This window comes from Podarcis liolepis (assembly GCF_965112155.1).
Source record: "Podarcis liolepis genome assembly, chromosome: 16".
Taxonomy (NCBI): Eukaryota; Metazoa; Chordata; class Lepidosauria; order Squamata; family Lacertidae; genus Podarcis; species Podarcis liolepis.
Genome location: NC_139567.1, coordinates 1,929,667 through 1,947,875, shown reverse-complemented (window position 1 = coordinate 1,947,875; position 18,209 = coordinate 1,929,667). Strand labels below are relative to the sequence as shown.

The following is an 18,209-nucleotide window of genomic DNA, read 5'->3' as shown; positions in this document are numbered from 1 at the left end:
AATGCAGAACCCTCAAAGGCGTCTTTGCAGCAGCATCAGCAGCCGCCGCCGCCTAACCTGGCTGCTTCTCTGGAATACATAGTTTCAGATGCGGTCATTGGTCCAGAGCAAATCAGACCATTGCTGTCCACTGCTAGAAGATGGAGATAATCTTTATCCAAGACATGAGTCTATGGCTGTCAATCAACTAAGAGAGCAAAAAAGCCTGGCTAGCTGTCCTGCATCTAGAAAAGCAAGGTCAGTTTCCATTCCCCACCCCAGCTACTTAAAATAAGAATAAGAAAAAACTCTCTCATCTAAAATGAATACCCATTAAAAAGTCACAGGTCTCACCCTTTAACCTGCTCTCACCTCCACCCCAGACCTAACCAATTACCACCATTTTACGTCTCAAGCCTGCCAATCAAGCTTATTCTCTTCTACTGGCCAGCAGGGCCAAACCAAGGCAGTTTGGCACTCCTGGCGCAATGAGAAGAAAAAATAAGAATAAAATGGTGACCCTTTCTCAATAATTGTGGGTAATTTGTGAAACCCAGACACATTCTCAAATAGACATGCATAAGGCATCAAGTTTAATTTGTACAGGACTGTGGTGAGGCCAGCACCCCTTGGAATTATAGCCCAGAACACTTTGCAATGCACAGGCGTTCTCCAGCAGAGAAATCAGAGGGGCACCCAGGCGAGAAGGAGGCATTCTGCTGCACCCAGACATTCTATTTGCTATCCACCTTTCAGCCCTGACTGGTGTAGACTGTCTTGAGGGAGGAAGGGAATCAATTTAGCATGGTTTGTACTGAGTTCCCACTAATTCTTGCAGGGGTGTTCCATTGAGAAGACATCAAAACAAACCAAGCCCACGGTTTGGGTGTCTATTCAGCAGATGTGCCAACTGCATTTGCAATTTTTACAATGTTGACTGAGGGTAGAACTTTTTATGTTTTGGTAATTAATGCCTCATTTCTCAACTGGTCCATTACTACTTTAACTATGTGACCCAAACAAAGAGAATTTCAAAACAAGGCAGGAAGTGCAGTCTGCCATGTACCAGCAAAGGATATTCCTGCTACCCCTGAAGAAGTCAGAAATATAAAAGGGGTTCAGAGCCTTCTTTGCAAATGTCTGAAGTGCGCTGCCACTCAAGAACTCCCAAAAAGGACACCGGAGCCAAACAACTGTCATTTAATTTTTAACTCCCCCCACTTAAAGATGACTTTCCAATTCACAGTAAGACAGTTCTAACAAATTCATTCCTTGTTCACAAAAGAGAAATTATATTTAATAATTTCTGCCAATAAATAACATTTTTCACCATTCTTCTTTAAACGCAACTAAAAAAAGAGCAAGAAAAGAAAGGAGTCAGCCTCCAGACAATGGGCAAACACGGCTTCAGAATCAAGAACCTCAGTCCTCACCCACACCTTTCCTGGGGTTTGTGATTCCACCTTTTCTGGGATGGAGCCAAGCTGGCATGAGGCTCTGCTAGCAGCATCAAGATTAGCTAAGCTGGGGAGGTGCAAGCAGGATGCGGCACCATGACAGGACAGGTTCTCTTCAATAAGGTGAAAGCACCTTTGTCCTGAAGTTTGGAAGACCCACTGTTGACTCTCCTCCTTGTTACATGCACCTTGCTTTTTCTTGCTTTTTTAAATCATGCAAGACAATTTTTATTTTTTTTTAAAAGGGTGCTTATAGCCAACCTCACAGTAAGGGGGTAGCACACACAGCCTTTAATACACTGAAGTCCCATGGGCTGGCGGGCTTTCTTGGCTTTTAAAATGTTTCTTTTTCTGCTTTCGTTGCTCATGATTGTCCCTGGAATTAAAAAGCAAAACAACAATGACAGCGAAGTGGTGGAGAATGGGTGGGATGGTGAGCAGAGGCCTCTTGAGGCATTCATGGCTCCAAGACAGATTCACTGCTGGTTTCTCAGGTGGGATGGGGCAGCTGGCCCAGGAGCATTTCCCCAGTATTGGGGGGGGGATTAGAGAGGGCCATCTCATATCTAAGCCCCCCTCCCGCCCTGCAACCCACCACTGCTCTGGTCAGTAATCCCCACTCCCCCATGTAAAGCTATAGCACTGGACAGCTGGAATTGCCTGCTGGGACGTCACGTTTTCATGTGGTTAATGGCTGCTCCTTTCAGAGTATGGCTTCTTAGGTTGTCATCTTCTGACTACGGATACCTCCAAGGGTGCTGTGGGTGCAACATTCCCTACCTCTCAACCACTTGCCACCTCACATGCATAGTTCAAGGCAGGGGTGAAGAACCTGTGCCCCTCCTGATGATGTCAGGATTTTAAAAGCCCTATCGTTCCTTACCACGGGCTGATGGGAGCTGGGGTCCAAGAACATTTGGTTTAAGGGTTAAGTGGGTCTCCAGCGTTTATTGTGGTTCTCATCTGGGTTCTCATCAACTTCACATTTTTGGTTAAGAGGGAGCCCTGGCTGAGATCAAGGAATGTCTCCTTGGCGCTGGGCCTTAGAGAAGCTGGTACTACATCCATGCCAGAAAGGGGTGGTAGCCTTGGCTGGCAGCTGTCTTTCCCAAGTCAGAGGAGAGAGGGGAAGCGCAAGGCTTCAGTGCTGCTTTCCACACTGCATTTCAAACTCTAGTTTGCTAGCACAGGGGGGGGGGGGGGGAGAAGCAGCAAGGATCTCCAGGGGAGAAAGGGTGGACTTCAGCACACAAGACACTGTGCCTGTCTGTGTCTTCAGGGTACCAGGAATTTAGCTCACTCTTTCCATGAAAACTTGGGGAAGCTAGCTGAGAGCATGTTACAGAAGGCGCATGAGCTAATGGGGGGGGGGCAAATTAACACCCACTCTCCCCTCCAGCTCCCCACCCCTGAACGCTGCATGCTGTGATGAGGAAGCAAAGAGGCCCCAGAGCCAGCGTTCCCTTGGCAACCAGAGCATAGGTTTGGCCTGACAGCCAGCGAGTCATGTCTTTGTACATGGAACAGGGAATACATTTTTCTTTAGTGTCAAAGCAACCCTGAAGGAACATGAAAGACCCCAAGGGGGCCCTCCTGCCTCAGAGTGGCGCCTCCTTGGCTGTTTCAGCAGCCTCCCTTTCCTCCGGGGGCATAAGGGGCACCAAATGGACATATTTTTAAGACTACTATTTCACCTGAGAGGAGAAAAATCAAAAGAGGGAAGAAAGAGATGCAGGAGGAGGTGAAGGAAGGACACACCTGGCTATTTTGCAAGAATCAGCCAAGAGAAGGGCCCAAATATTTCTCGCTTTAACAAATCAGCAGTCCAAGCGCAACATTTCAACTGTGTCTAGTGAGAGAAGAGGGGCCATGTATTGTTGCCATGAATTTAGACTTCCAAAAGCCGATGAATGGGAGAAGCATGATGGCTGTTATCTTCCCAAGAGAGAGAGATAGGATTGTGCTAGCCAAGCTTTATTCTTGTTACACCAAAGGGCCCAGAAATTGTCCTGTGACCCCAGAGCCCCCAGCGGTGCCTTCCACGTGGCTCCCTGGGCTATATAGAGACTTCTGTTCACATAGCTGGGCTTGCTTGCATATTCACTCAACATGTATGTAATGCCCACCTCGCTTGGAAGGTCTATCATATGCATGTTATGCACACATGCAAGGAAGCCCAATCACATGGGTGGAAGTTTTTGTACAGTGGTGCCCCGCAAGACGAATGCCTCGCAAGACGAAAAACTCGCTAGACGAAAGGGTTTTGCGGTTTTTGAGCTGCTTCGCAAGACAAATTTCCCTATGGGCTTGCTTCGCAAGACGAAAACGTCTTGCAAGTTTGTTTCCTTTTTCTTAACACCGTTGATACAGTTGCGACTTGACTTTGACTCATAGATCGTGGTGTGGTAGCCTTTTTTGAGGTTTTTGGTGATTTTTGAAGCTTTTCCAAAACTTTTCCGACACCATGCTTCGCAAGACGAAAAATTCGCTAGACGAAAAAACTTGCGGAACGAATTAATTTTGTCTTGCGAGGCACCACTGTATGTTCCTGGGAACATCATGAGAGCAGCCAGCAGCAACAACAACCATGTCAAGCCAGGTAGATGCAAAGGTGTTAATTCCCTTTGAATCGTAAGAATCTGCAGTTCTTAAACTGAAGACACTCCACTTAAAGCCAGATTGTCAGCATCCTACCAAGCAGCAAACATGCGATCTCTCTAGAAGAGATTGCTATCAGTGTTGTTCTGAAAGAGTAAGTGCCATGGTTTTCTCCAACAGAAGCCATAAGAGGTGTGCATAGCTTTAACATAAATAAAATCCCTTCATCTTCAAGAGGAACAAATGTTTGCACTGTTTCAAAGCACCCATTCATGTAAAAAGGATAGTCATGAGTACATAATCCCAAAGTTGCATCTGCTCCAAAATGCAAACAAAGCCGTTTCATAATTCTCAACCAAGATGTGAAATAATTATGAACGGAGAAAGCCTATGTTCAAAGTGAAAAATAGTCAGCAGCACTGTGATTAAGAGGCATCCTTTTATGCAACACCTCTATGCTGCCTGATTGTGTCATTTGCTTAAGTCACTAAGTTACAAGAGGGCAGAAGAAAGAATGGCCCTGTGGAAGACTGCTTCAGACATACCCCAAACAGTGCCCGGAAGGGTAATGGTTGAACTCCAGGAGGAAGGTATCTGCGCCACTTTCCAATGAATTACCAAGTTTGGCTTAAATAATAATAATAATACAATTGCCACCGACACCTGGCTTCCATCAGAGTCAGGATAAAAAAAACTAAACAGGCTCAATTCTACACACAGGGTTCCCTTCTTCCAAGCACATCTGTTTGGTTGCTATTCTTTGGCACATTAGAACATAATCCCCTTGCTTCCAACTCTGACTTGAATAAATATCCCTCAAAGAATGAAGACCTCAGGCTCAAGCTGCTGACTAAACAGTTTCTCCTCAAAAACCCCACTCAGTTCTACCGAAGTTTCTCCATACAATGTAATTTGGCTATTCACTCACACTAAAAAGAGCCCAAATGATTGCATCTTCTCTCTTAAGATTTGTCCCTCTCACCAACCTGTAAAGCCTACCTGCCTGTGACTTCCTTTCTAGCAGTATGAGAAAACGTACTGCTTTCATTACAAAACGGGCTCGGTACATTACCCCCTATACTCACAGGTCACCTATTTCAGCTTGCAGTAAACATTTTGCACACATCTGTAGAGCCCTTAGTGGTTTTTGCAACACTTGGCAGAGAACAAGACTGACGCATTCTGTCAAACAATCAATCATGTTATTATTATACTTCAAGAGAAGTGCTAAGGAATCTGCCCAAAGGTCTCCTGCCCTTTGCAAAAGTTACAGGTTTAGGTTTTCCAGATGCAAACCTGGGAGCTGCACATTTTACACGGCAAATGTGCTTGCCACAAGTATGCCAGAATTTTCCATAGTAAACACAAAGTTATGATGGCAGGTGGGCACCGTGAAGCTCCCTAGCATGTGTTGTGGCCCACCAGGGCTCCTGGCCACGAGTGAGCCTCCTTGCAAACACCCTTTCCACATATAGCTACTCTTGGTCGTCACATTTAAGGTTTTGGGGTAATGAGGAAGAAGGAAGCAGTAGTGTCTCCTGTTACAAAGCTGAAACAACCTGCCTCTTCACTCATGCTGCCTCTTCAAAGGAGCACAATGAGGTTGTACCCTAAGCTAGCCACACTCGATGAGTAGATCCACTTAAATTAATGGGCATGACTAACTTAGGTCCATTAATTTCAGTGGGTCTATTCTGAGCAGAATTAAACTGACTACAGCCTGGCATTGACCAGAAAATAGTGGGATTAGGCACTCCCAGAACCATGAGCCAATGCTGATGGGAAATGCTTTGATTGTGAAAATTTGGTCCAAAACGCTGTTGATCACAAAACGCTGTAGCATCACTTTGATGCTAATTACAGGGGCCGGAGTATCAGCCGTTCATTGCTGGCTGTGTCCTTGAGATCACCGAGAAGCCCTTGTAGTCAGCCCAGGAGAGCTTTGCCAGTTGTATGCAGGAGCCAAACGTGGGAGCCTTCACAGGTCTACTTATGCCCACTCCCCCCTCAAGGGAGACTCCCAAGTGAGCACCCATTTATAACCACTGTGGGTTTTTCTACTTGTCCCACATAGGATACACAAAGACAAAGGAAGCAGTGCTGATGTGCAGAACTCTGCACAAAACTTTACCTTTCCTCCTGCACCTCACGTTTCCCACACTATCCAGGTAGAGCTAAAGCCATGAATTGGAAATGAAGTGGGTTCCTGGGGGACATATCACAGAGAGATTTTGTGCTGGAGCTCACATCATGGAGCGTGGGAGAGGAATATTATGTGGGAAGAAGGGAAAGTATCTCACTCCTAAAATACTAATTTTGTACAGTTTTTTTACATTAAGAATATGAGTCCGTGACAATCTGTGGAGGTTAGTTTCCTGTCAGAGAAAATCACATAAATCCCACCTGTGTGATGTCAAATATGGTTATGTTCATGGAACGACATGAGCAACCAGCTGGGTGAACTCAAGATGAATGGAGACTGCAAGATCACATTCATCAAAGCCCACCTACTGGTTTATTCCAAGAGAATTCATTTCTCTCCTGAAACTGGATTCCTGAAGGGAAATCAATGGCAACATCTGAAGGGGCAGAGGCAGGATTAGGTAGATCCTTTTCTCCAGTTCCAATCATTCACCTGGAGCTGATCTGCGCATGTCAACCTTTGCCTTATGACACAGGATTCCAAAAAGGAGAAAGTTTACTAATCGCCCTATGCAACATGCCTTTAATGGAAGTCAACTGCTGGAGCATCAGATGCAGTGTGAAATAGAAGAAACACAGCAAAATCTGGGAGGAGAAAAATGTTGCTTTCAAATGAAAGTTGCCACTTTTAAAAAACAAGGATAACTTGAAACGGTTCCATTATAAAATCAGATCCCAGAGCTGCCCTGGGTTGTTTCTGCTTCCCTTCCTCCCACCCCACCCAGCCACACGCACAGGCTCCTCCCCTCCTGGCAGGACAGGCAATCTGTACAAAACAACACTTTATATATGTACTAGTATTTAGACCCATTCCTAAATTAAAAAAAGATGACTTTTTATATATTGAACATAAAATTTTAAAAACTTACAAAATGGTCACCTCTCTTACAGAATGGATGCAAACTGGATTATGGATGTGCCTCCAGGCTAAGTTGGTTCCCCCCCCCCCGCTCTCCCCCTTCATAATAAATAAATAGAATTCATTAAGTTTTGGATCCTTTAGTGAGACAGAGTGGGTGGCGCCTGAACTGTTACTGGGCTTTCTTCCCCATCCCGTTCTTTTCCGCAGAGTTTGTGGAGGTTAAGTTCACCGGCCCGTCGGGGTGCTTGGAATCCTTGCGTGGCGGCATGCGCTCGTTGACACGGTCCAGTCCCCTTGCTTCTTCAAAGCTGCGGATCTTGTGCTGTGGCGAAAATCCACGGATGGCTAGAGTGGTGGAGAAAGAGCGAGAAAAAGGAATCAGAGCAAGTTTCCAAGCCTGGTTGCTCAAATGTGCACACATACCATCCTGCAGTTACTATGCAGAGCTGTGACTATGGAGCATGCGTCTGACTTGGGGGAGGTGGTATGGGGTTATTTTTACACCGGACAGGACAAACTATTATGCCCCTGATGTGAAAAGATGTCTCTTTAAGTAAGGCTGGAAATATTTTCCTCCCAGAGCTGAAGATATTATGAAAGAAGGATTTCTGTTCACAGTGCGTACATTCATTCCACTGGTCACTGTTCAAAAACACATTCAGTTGGTTTTTGCACTGCTTCAAAAGCCTGCTGCATCTGTTTGAGTAGACGTGACAATGAGACAAAAATATATATACATGTATACACTGTAGGAACAGATGCTCTTAAAACTGACTCTCCAGCCTAAACTCCTAGGCAAAATTACCCCTGTAAGGGACTTTCATTAGCATTGCTTTTTTCTCAGTACAATTCCTGGTTTGGAAGAAACAAAGAATCAAGTCAGATATGTGCTCAATAATCGAGGCATTAGTGCAGTGAAACAGCAGCATAGCTTTGAAAACTGAAAAACATAAAATAAAAAATAATAGTGAGGACTAAATCAAAGTCACATACTTCAGTACAACACCACACACTCACAACACAACAAAGAATGGGAGAATGAAACTAATCTTTGGATAAAAAAAGCAGTAGATATATTTTTTAAATCTTGCATGACCAAGAAGGGAATGCCAAGAAAAGCCTCAAAAGGTGCACATGTGGAATAGTCTTGTTCTCTCCATCATAGAATCATAGAATCATAGAGTTGGAAGAGACCACAAGGGCCATCGAGTCCAACCCCCTGCCAAGCAGGAAACACCATCAGAGTAGAGTTCAGTTCCAGAGCAGAGTATCAGTTCCAGAGCAGAGCACATTTCCTTTTGCACACTGTTTCTGAAAAAGCAAAGAGCTAGAGGAATTTAGAATGGTTATTTTTTTCTGCAAAGCACAAATTTCTTTAAAGATTGGGAAAAATTGTGTCTGCAGATCACAGAGGTACTTGCCATATGACTGTGGTAAATGAGAAAGTAAATAGACAGAGCCATTTGACGATTACAGCTCTGACAAGCCTACCCACAGGGAAGGCCAAAGGTGGTTACTGGACAGCAATATGTCCTGAACAACTTCATGCTCTGCAGGAAGAGTCACAAAGATGCACATTCTACGACTTTGTTCAGGACCAGTTGGAAGCACTTTGCTGCCCTATTCATGGTGGTCATTTTGAGAGTGCAGAGGATTCTGCACCACATTCCTAGAGCTCATCTGGAGAGTGCCTGCTTTGCATGCCCAAAGGTCCTGGGCTCAATCACTGGCATCTCAAGGAAAAGGATCTGGGGTGATTGCTGGAGTGAGATATACTGGATCCATTGCCAGTTTGAGAAGGTAATACTGGGCTAGATGGATGGGGCAGGACAGATAAGCCAGCCTTGCCCAACAAACTGGCTACTCTCAAGATGTTTCAGATTACAACTTCCACCAGCCGCTGATACCTTTCGAGAGGAACACCAAAAACACAACTCGCATGCTGCTTCCCTTGGAGTTGTGCCACTCTAGGCAGCTGCCAAGTCTGCCTACCATGGTTGAGCCAGCTGCAATGCTCTTGCTGTAACTCAGCACAGCTAGAAGTCTCAAGGGATGGGTCCAATTCCACACCGTAGCCCTGAAGCCAACATAGAATGGTAGGCTTTGTTCATCTAAAATAAAAATAATGTCACAGTATGGAGCATTATATCTCCATGGCTGTTTGAGCCTCCCCAGTTCTAACGCTATGATGAAGACCATGTAGGAGAGATTATAGAAGCAGGGTAGAGAGTTTGACGGATGCCTCTGTGCATCCTCTCCATCTGGATGGACCCCAGGGGTGGGAGGTGTGCCAGGCCATGTCCCTCTCCCCTTCTCCCCCTTCTGGTGATGCAAGAGTAAAAAGCGTTCGTACTGCTGCTGAGAATAAAGTTCTTGGCAAGGGGGGGTGGGGGGGTCAGCAGACACACAAACCATCACGCTTCTTGCAAGATTCTAGCCATACCTTCCCGTGCCTCTACCGCTTCTACTGTGGCTGTAATACAGAAGGAACAGTGGCATGCAAAAATGAAGACAGAAAAGAGTGAGTGAACTTTAACATAACCATGGTTGTTAGAGATCTACAACCCTCCCAGTCCCAACCGAGGAGGATTGTGAAGACAACCAGTGGAAGAGGATGGTGGCAATAGGGCAGAGAGACAGAGGGGAGTTATAGTTTTCTTCCTTAAACCTAATTATCCCAAGCCCCAAGGGGAAAAACAACAGAAAATGGCAGGACTGGTTTTTCAAAACCAGGAGTCCAATGGATGTCGTGGAGGTAGCTTCTTCCATGACTGATAGGACCAGGCAGCAACATATCCCCATTGGTGGACACAGCTGCATTTAATAGCCACAGCTGCAATCAACAGCACATGGCTGGAACCAACACATATTTTCCTCAGAAAAGAGTATAATAGAAGGGATACTTGCTTGTTCCATGCTTCAGCCCCAGACTTAACCTGCTTAACCAGATCAATCCCACCTCCCAAAATGGTTTTATAACTATGTCATATCATTTCCTATGAACAAAGATCCTCTGCTTTTGCCATCAAAAAGCACCCACTCTACCTTTGCACTGGGGTTTCCAATAAGGCAAGCAGCTCTCTATAGAATAGAAACTTTAATCTGCACAGTGTTCCTGCATGCCCCTTCAAATAGCTGGTTTGGTTTTGGCCCTTGCCTTTGGAACCAGCTGCCCTCAGACAGCTGCAAGGAGATCTGTGGCAGTTGTTTCAGAAACAATACAGAACAATTCTTATTTAGGAGCACTTTAGCAACATGTATTTTGCTGAGCTTTGATTTGTATTTTCAGAGCATTCTAGCACAACATACAACAAATTAACTTTTAAAATAAATAAAACAGATCATGTCTGAGCAATGTCAGGGGGCCATTCTTGCATGCTGGCCTGTGTGGTTCCAAACTGCCAGAGATAATATGACTACTGTAAAGTGTGTTTTGCCATGACAGTTCATGTTTCTTTAAATATATATTCATGTTACATTCTCACTTTGTCTGGGAGTTTCTAAAGCAGGCATAGGCAAACTCAGCCCTCCAGATGTTTTGGGACTACAATACCCATCATCCCTGACCACTGGTCCTGTTAGCTAAGGATGATGGGAGTTGGAGGGCCGAGTTTGCCTATGTCTGTCCAAAGGTACATGACAGATTGCCAATGGAGAGAATTCTAAACACATTGAGAGTCCCAGTAACCCAGATCATCCACTAACAAGACCAAATTGCGTATAAAAGTGTGTACTAAATTCCCATTTAAACAAAATAACCATATACACATACAACAGATAACCACAGCATACATATATATCAATATCATGAAACCACAATGGAGCACAGGTTAAAATCCAGTTCAGTTGAATGCGGCCTTTATCAAATCTATGTGAAACAGAAGTCCTAACTTGTTGGGAAAGAGATTTGTGGTGGTGCCACAGTATCGCTTCAAAAAGAATGGTGCTTTGGGGTGATGCAACAGCTGGGACAATAGGCCCTTGGTGAAAGCACACCATGGCAAAAGGGCCATGCTTCCTGGCTGGCAGTTGCTCACACATGTGCTATGTAATGGTGGGGACCTTTCTGATACATGACTAGAGCACAGCTCCCATGTTTTCAAGATCTGGCATATCCAGGCACTATCTTCAAAGGCTTTGATGGCATCAAACGTTTTTCCAAGTGTTGAGAGTTCATCCTGGAACTCTCTGATATGAAATACATGGATTGATCTGAGTTGCACCTCAGTGCTGGAACTGCTGGTGATAAAGCATCCCTATTGAGGCTCTTCATTTTGGGGGGCATAACGAAGAGGTCTTGGTTTCTGGGCTGGGCTGGAGCTGGATTAAAACATTACCTGACAGCTACAGCATGCAAGTTTGTGAAGACCAAGACAAAGTTCAGGATCTCTGATCTCATGATCCAGGAAACAAGTCCTGTTTTTCATGCAACAAATGACACATTAAAGGAGACTGAATGCCTCCCTGAACACAGTGCTGGACCTTAGTGAAAACCACTGCTCAGCCAGCCACAAATCCCTCTATGCAGCCTTGGGTAAAGTTGCCAGCTCTCAGCCTCAGGATTACCAGAGGCTTGCATGGGAGAGCACAACCTTAAAAAACAGGTGTGCAAAGACATTGTTACTGTTAGAACACTGGTCTCAGAGACAATTCTAGAAGGAGATAATTTGGCTTATATTAACTAAGTAGCTATTTTTAAAAAAGGTGGAATGAATGGAGGTATGAAACTGACTAGGATACAGGCCTGAGTAGAGCTGATGCTCTGATGTACAAAGGGAGAGTTTTCAGGCAATGAGGACAAAGGCAGGGAAATGTAAAGTCAGGGATTGGTTGGGAGATAAGGAAGGAGAAACTGCATGCAGAAAACAAAGTATGTGTGAAGATTAAATGTGACAGAGAAACAGGAGGAAATGAGCAGGAGAATGTGTTCTCTTTACTGAAGCTCAAAACAGATCCTGTAAAGTTACAATGCTCATAAAATTCATATGCTTAATTTCAGTGTGATGACGCTTCAGTGGAAGCTTTTAGATGCTTATGTTTGGAGGTTTCTATGAAGTTTAAAAATCCGATGTAGCAATAGTTAAAAACAGTCAGCCAAGTTATTAGACACCTAGTCAGTCTCTAAAGCACATGGTTCAGCCTGATTTATTGCAGAGCTCAAGAAAGGGAGTTCTTGACACCTATGCCTTCATCTGCCAACTTCCTATTCCATTAGAGAGAAAAAACATGTTCAACTATCTGGAAAATTAAGTCTAGCCTTCCCCTGCAAGAAAGAAGGGAAATCACCACCTCCTTTGACCATGGAAGATTCTGCTACAATATTCTTCCATGTGAGAAATTTAAAATCTAGGCTAGCAAGTGCCAAAGCAAGCCTCTTTCCAGTACACCAGGAAGTCATCCAACATTGATGAGAAATAAAATCACCTGGCTCGATGCCAAACATGAAGGCTGGCAGCGGAAAAGGATTAAAACACTAGATCACAGGGTTCCCTCTAGAGCAGTGTTTCCCAACCTTTTTTGGGCAAAGGCACACTTGTTTGAAGAAAAAAATCTCGCGGCACACCACCATTACAGCCCCGTGACGTCAGCGCGCAGCGTCACGCCGGGAGGGACGCACGAAAGTGTAAGTTTCAATTTTTTCCCCTCCTCCTTGCCGGGGAACCTCCAAGCTTTGGGGGGGGGGGGAGGAGGCAGCGCAGCAAAGCGAGGGACTGAGGGACGGCGGCAGCTGAGGCGGCGGCGGCTGTTGTGGTGGTGGCGGCGATAGCGGGCGGAGGAGGGGGCGGCGGCGGGGCCGAGGTGGCTGGCGGCGGCGGGTGGAGCAGGAGGGCGGCCGAGGCCGGTGAGGGAGTAGGGTTGCCCGGGGCTTGAGGAGCCGTCGCCGGGAGTTGCTGCTGCTGTTGTTGCTGCTGCTGCCCGGACATGCCGGCCTCCTCCTCGTCCGCTGTCTCACGCTCCTCCCTTTTGCACGCGCTGCCCCGCCGCCGCCCCATTGGCTGGGTCCTGTCAGCTGATCTTCCTGTGTGTGTGTGTGTGTGTGTGTGAGGGGAGAATGGAGAGAGAAACCTCGGCACCACCACCGCGGAGCCGTCCCCGGCTCGACGCGGATCCTCGCCGCCGCCGCCTCTCACCGCCCGACTCGCCCGCCTCCCTCCCACGGCACACCAGCCAACCTCTCACGGCACACTAGTGTGCCGCGGAACACCGGTTGGGAAACACTGCTCTAGAGCAGTGTTTCCCAAACGTTTTTGGGCAACGGCACACCTGTTTACTGAAAAAAAATCTCGCGGCACACCACCATTAAAGCCCCGCCCCGTGACGTCAGCGCGCAGCGTCACGCCGGGAGGGACGCACAAAAGTGAAAGTTTTTTCCCTCGGCAGCTCCTCTCAGCTGCGCTCAATCCGCCTCGGAGCGCAGGAGCGATGCCTCTCTCTGGCTCTCCGCGCAGGCTGAGGGAGGGAGGGAGGGGCGCGTGTGACCCGTCTCTGCTGGGAGACCAAACCCAGCGAGGCAGAGTCGCGCGGAGGCGCCCAGGCAGCGCTGCCGGCTGCGAGGAGGAGCGCCAGGCAGCAGCAGGAGGCGCGGCCTCTCCTCGCTGCCGCTGCCCTGCCTCTCGCCGCCCGACTCGCCTGCCTCCCTCCAGGCATCTCGCGGCACACCAGCCGATGTCTCACGGCACACTTGTGTGCCGCGGAACACCGGTTGGGAAACACTGCTCTAGAGAATGGGTGCGCAAACTAAGGCCTGGGCCAATTGCCTTCTAAATCCAGCCCACAGACGGTCTGGGAATCAGCGTGTTTTTACATGAGTAGAATGTGTCCTTTTATTTAAAATGCATCTCTGGGTTATTTGTGGGGCATAGGAATTCGTTCATTCCCCCCCCCCAAAAAATATAGTCCGGCCCCCCACAAGGTCTGAGGGACAGTGGACCGGCCCCCCTGCTGAAAAAGTTTGTTGACCCCTGCTCCAGAGAGACATGTTGCTATAACTCATTTGCTGACCTCACAACCAGTCATGATTGCCCACAAAGCTTGACCTTCAGTGCTATCTGCAGTAGATTAACAAAATTCAACACAATATCACCTTAATGTAGGAAAAAGCAAGCGTGCTGTTCTGGAAGAGTGTACATGTGACAAAACAGGAAGTATACACTGGAGCTGAAAAAATATTTGCAAATATTCACAATTTCCCAACACTTCAGATTTTGGGTGTGCAATTTTATCTCAACATTAAGAAAGCTGAGTTCTTTAGATTTGCTGGGATCTCTTGATTGCTTTGATTTTGGCAGGTGTGAAAAAAAACCAGAACTGTATCAGCTATTGACAGTCACAATACTAAATGTCATTGAAAAAGAATGGCCTTCTCTAAAACTTTTTCTTATGGGGAAGTGTGTACAGGCAAACAATGATGCATGAAGAAAACTCCCTAAAGATGCATCCAAACTGGTAGGTTTTGGGGCTGCTGTTTGTATAATCTGCCACTGATATTCACAAAAGGAAGGGACAAATGCCAACACTGCACAACATGATGAGTCACTATTTGTACACGTGTTTGTGTACAAAAACTTTTACCTCAATTCAGGAGGTATAAGCTTGTAAGTCAGTTTCAGGGCAGGATGAAGCAAAGGCCAAGCAAGAGCAAGGAAGTTGTAGCCCAAAGCCAACAGAGAGCAGTAAGAGCTGGATCTCCTACTGGGCAGACCTGTCAGCAAGTCTGACCAGGAAGCCTATATAGGGATTTGGGAGAACTATCCAAGCTGCACTGACCTGATGGTGCACATGGGCTTCCTTGCAGACACATTTGGCCAATGCTGGCTGGCTGGTTGCTTGCAAGCAGAATCTCAGATTCACATCTCATAAGTTGCCTGTTTAAGATCAACTGTGTGTGTGTGCTAGAGTCCTAAAGTGCTGAGCTAATTAATCTCAACCCAAGTCTTGTGATGTCTCTCTCTTCCTGGTATTTGCTCGTACCCCTTGCCTAGATTCTTTCTTTCTTTTTAAATAGCTGTTTGTGGATTTGTCCTATTGCACTCATCCATCTAATTTCTTCAGTTTATCTCTTTCAGTAGATGCTAAACCTGGCTGTGGCACTATACTAGAGGGTAGGAAAGAATGATCTACAACCAGAAACAGCTTAATAGTTTAAACATCTGGTATACAGCTATGAGTGCAACAGTGTAAACTTAAGTTTTGTTTTCTCTTCATCAAAACTGCAATGGGTGTATATGGAGCTGGCAATTGTGCATAGATTAGTTCCAGTCCATGAAGGACAAGAATGAAATGACATAAAAAGCCAAGGAAAAAGTGGTCTGCACACATCATAAGCACTGGTGCCTGTGCCCCAGCCCAAGTTGTCTGAGAAGGACACACAAGTTGAAACACCAGCATAAAGGTCCATATTAAAAACCTACCCAGAAAGAGAATCTCAAACTCACAGCTGTTAGTTTTCAATGTTAGCACTGAGAACAGATGGGCTTAGTACAGGAGGGAACAAAAAAGCAGGCTGGTGGCATTTGTACATGCTCTTACACAGCAGCAGAAGTCTAAAGGGCAACTGCTGTTAAAGAGATGAAATCTGAATAGTTGTTCAAAGAACAGATTCCAGAACACTATGCAAGTTTCAAGTCTCTATTCCCAGCAAGATCACCAGCTATGACAACATCATACAAATGCCTTGGATGAAATCCTTCCCTCAAGTCCCATTGCCAGGTTTCTATTAAATTAGTCCAAGTGTTCTCAGCCTCTCCTATTATTCTCCTCTAAGCTTCATTCACAGAATAATAGAATAAAAGAACTGTAGAGTTGGAAGGGATAACAAGGGTCATCTAGTCCAACCCCCTGCAATGCAGGGATCTTTCGCCCAACGTGGGGCTCAAACACACAACCCTGAGATTAAGAGTCCCATGCTCCACCAACTGAGCTTCTCTCCCCCCCCCCATTCAGTGCCAGAGTTAAAGGCCTGTAAGCTTATGGGGACATCTAAAGCCCATCTTTTCTGGTGACAGAACTGCAGATACTATGAAGGGGAAGGGGAAATATCAGTGCCTCCCCCACAAAACCTAGATGATCTCTTAACACGTCACACCTGGTCTTATCCTGCACATATACTAGGAGTGCCAGCTTGGCCCCGCAACCATGAGTGCCCAGGGCTGTGGGTGCCATGCAGCGTGCATGGCCCTGGCACCAAAATTTGTGGATGCCGAGGCCCTTCATGGGGAATTTTGTGGGTGCTTGGGCACCCAGGGCCCCAGGGAGTTGGCACCTATGACATATACATACCCGTCTGTAGAGTCTGTTTCCCCCCTGAGAGGACTCCCAGGGGCAGAGTACCTGTAGGAGTCAGTCCTTTGAGCATCAGAACACTCTCACTCTCCTCCCTGCAAGAAAAAGAGGCAAAGTGACCAATTATATCTGATCCCACCTCTTAGGTTTCCTCAGCTGCACACTCAAGATCTTTTTAGGGAACTGCTAAACATTTTAATGTGCGTGAAATTGTTATGTTTGTAAATACGTGAGCCATAAAGCTGCATTTAGAGCTGGGATTGGATACACCTCCCTGTTGAGCATATATTTGCTAGCCTGTAGACAGGGCAGCAACAGAGCATGATTTGCATGCAGGTCCCCAATTCCATCTCTGGCATCGCCCATAAAAACAGAAGTGAGGAACCTCTGGCCTGTGGACCAAGTTGGGCTCACCTTGGGTCCCAATTTAGCCCAAAAGGCCTTTTTCCTCAAACCACAGCCACCTGTCCCACACCTGACAACAGGTGTAGAGCAGGAAGAGACCCAGCTGAATCTCTGTGGGAAGCTCCATCAGGCAGTCAACCCCTGCATAAAGCAGCTTCGCCAGCTTCACACTGCCCTTCCCAAGCATGCGACAATGAGCTGGCTGTCAGGCACTCAGAAGATGCTGGGCAAGGGACCTTTGACAGGTGTGCAGGCACATCCACCTGTCCTTTGCCTGTTCTTATATCTTCATAATTGAATCAGGTGACTGACAGGTGGGTTAATCCCACCAATATGTTGAAGTTGGCCCATGAGGGTAGGGACAGATAACAGTCTGGTCCACTGGGCCAAAAATATTCCCCACCTCTGAATTAAAAGAATCAATTTCACATGATGGGAAAGACCTTTGCCTTGAGACTCTGGACAGACAATACTGGGCTAGAGAGAAACAATTTTACACTGTACAAGGCAGCTTCCAATCATGTGTAAAACAGCATTTAAGAATCAAATCTTGGGGTTTTTTAGGGGGGGGGTTGGAATCTATTGATCAAAACAAAAATCCAAAGTCCACAAAGGTCTTGTTCCCCCTCCCCAATTATGATAGAAGAAAGGTGGACTATGAATGTACTAAGAAAAAAATCCCTGAACAATCCCTACTGACACTTTACATCTCTAACAGTCCTGCAATGGGAGCAGCTCGGCTGTAACATTTACAAGACCACCACTATGTAGGGTCTTTCCCACAGAATTGGCTCCCTGCCGGGAGAGTGCAAATTCCAGGTGATAGTCCCACATGAATCAGTCCTGTAGCAGTGGACTTTTAAACATTTAACATGCACTGGTCCAAAACTTGCCGACCTTTCATTCTCTGTCCTGGTGCAGCCAGGGCAATCTGGCAAAATGATATTCCCTCTCTCTCAAGCTGAGATTCACCAAAGCAAGCAAACTTACCGAAGAACTGAAAAGACTCGTGCCATCTTCCCAATGGCTCTGATCTTATTCCTGATGATCTCTTTACGGGCAGTGGTGCCTCCTTAGGAGAAAAAACAAAAAGGGTTTAAAAGAATGAGGGAGGAAAACAACTAAGGCTCAGGCAATGCCAGTATGAAGTATCTGCTTGGCTCTAGGAAAGAGAAATCCGATTACAACTTTACAGCTAAATTCCATAGAATGGTAATGAACTGAATGAAAGGGGCAGCAAGTGATGGACAGAATGACACACAAAGAGGCAGTCCAAACAGGGGGAAGTAGGAGCACCAGAAGTAGTAGGGCAAGTGTTGATCGGAGCAGCAGACCTCTTTGCCTGCCCAGACATGTTTGACCACAGTACACATGAGATGTAACATGAATGACTCAGCCATTGAGACACAGTTTTGCAAGGCAAG

The 18,209-nt window shown here is 46.2% G+C and overlaps 1 protein-coding gene across 4 annotated transcripts in view; it reads right to left on the bottom strand.

Annotated features, from left to right (window-relative positions):
• Positions 1-6,741: 6,741 nt before the first annotated feature.
• The window catches only part of PPP3CC (protein phosphatase 3 catalytic subunit gamma), a 77,265-nt gene continuing 65,797 nt past the window's right edge, over positions 6,742-18,209 (bottom strand). For 2 of the 4 annotated variants that reach the window (XM_083480553.1, XM_083480552.1), the window contains 4 exons: positions 17,776-17,857; positions 16,378-16,475; positions 9,542-9,571; positions 6,742-7,443 (listed from right to left, as the gene is read on the bottom strand). In XM_083480553.1, the coding sequence (XP_083336679.1) occupies positions 7,268-7,443; positions 9,542-9,571; positions 16,378-16,475; positions 17,776-17,857 (386 nt within the window). In that variant the 3' untranslated portion in view covers positions 6,742-7,267. The remainder of the gene's footprint in view (positions 7,444-9,541; positions 9,572-16,377; positions 16,476-17,775; positions 17,858-18,209) is intronic. The other 2 variants (XM_083480554.1, XM_083480555.1) reach the window with 1 other exon arrangement.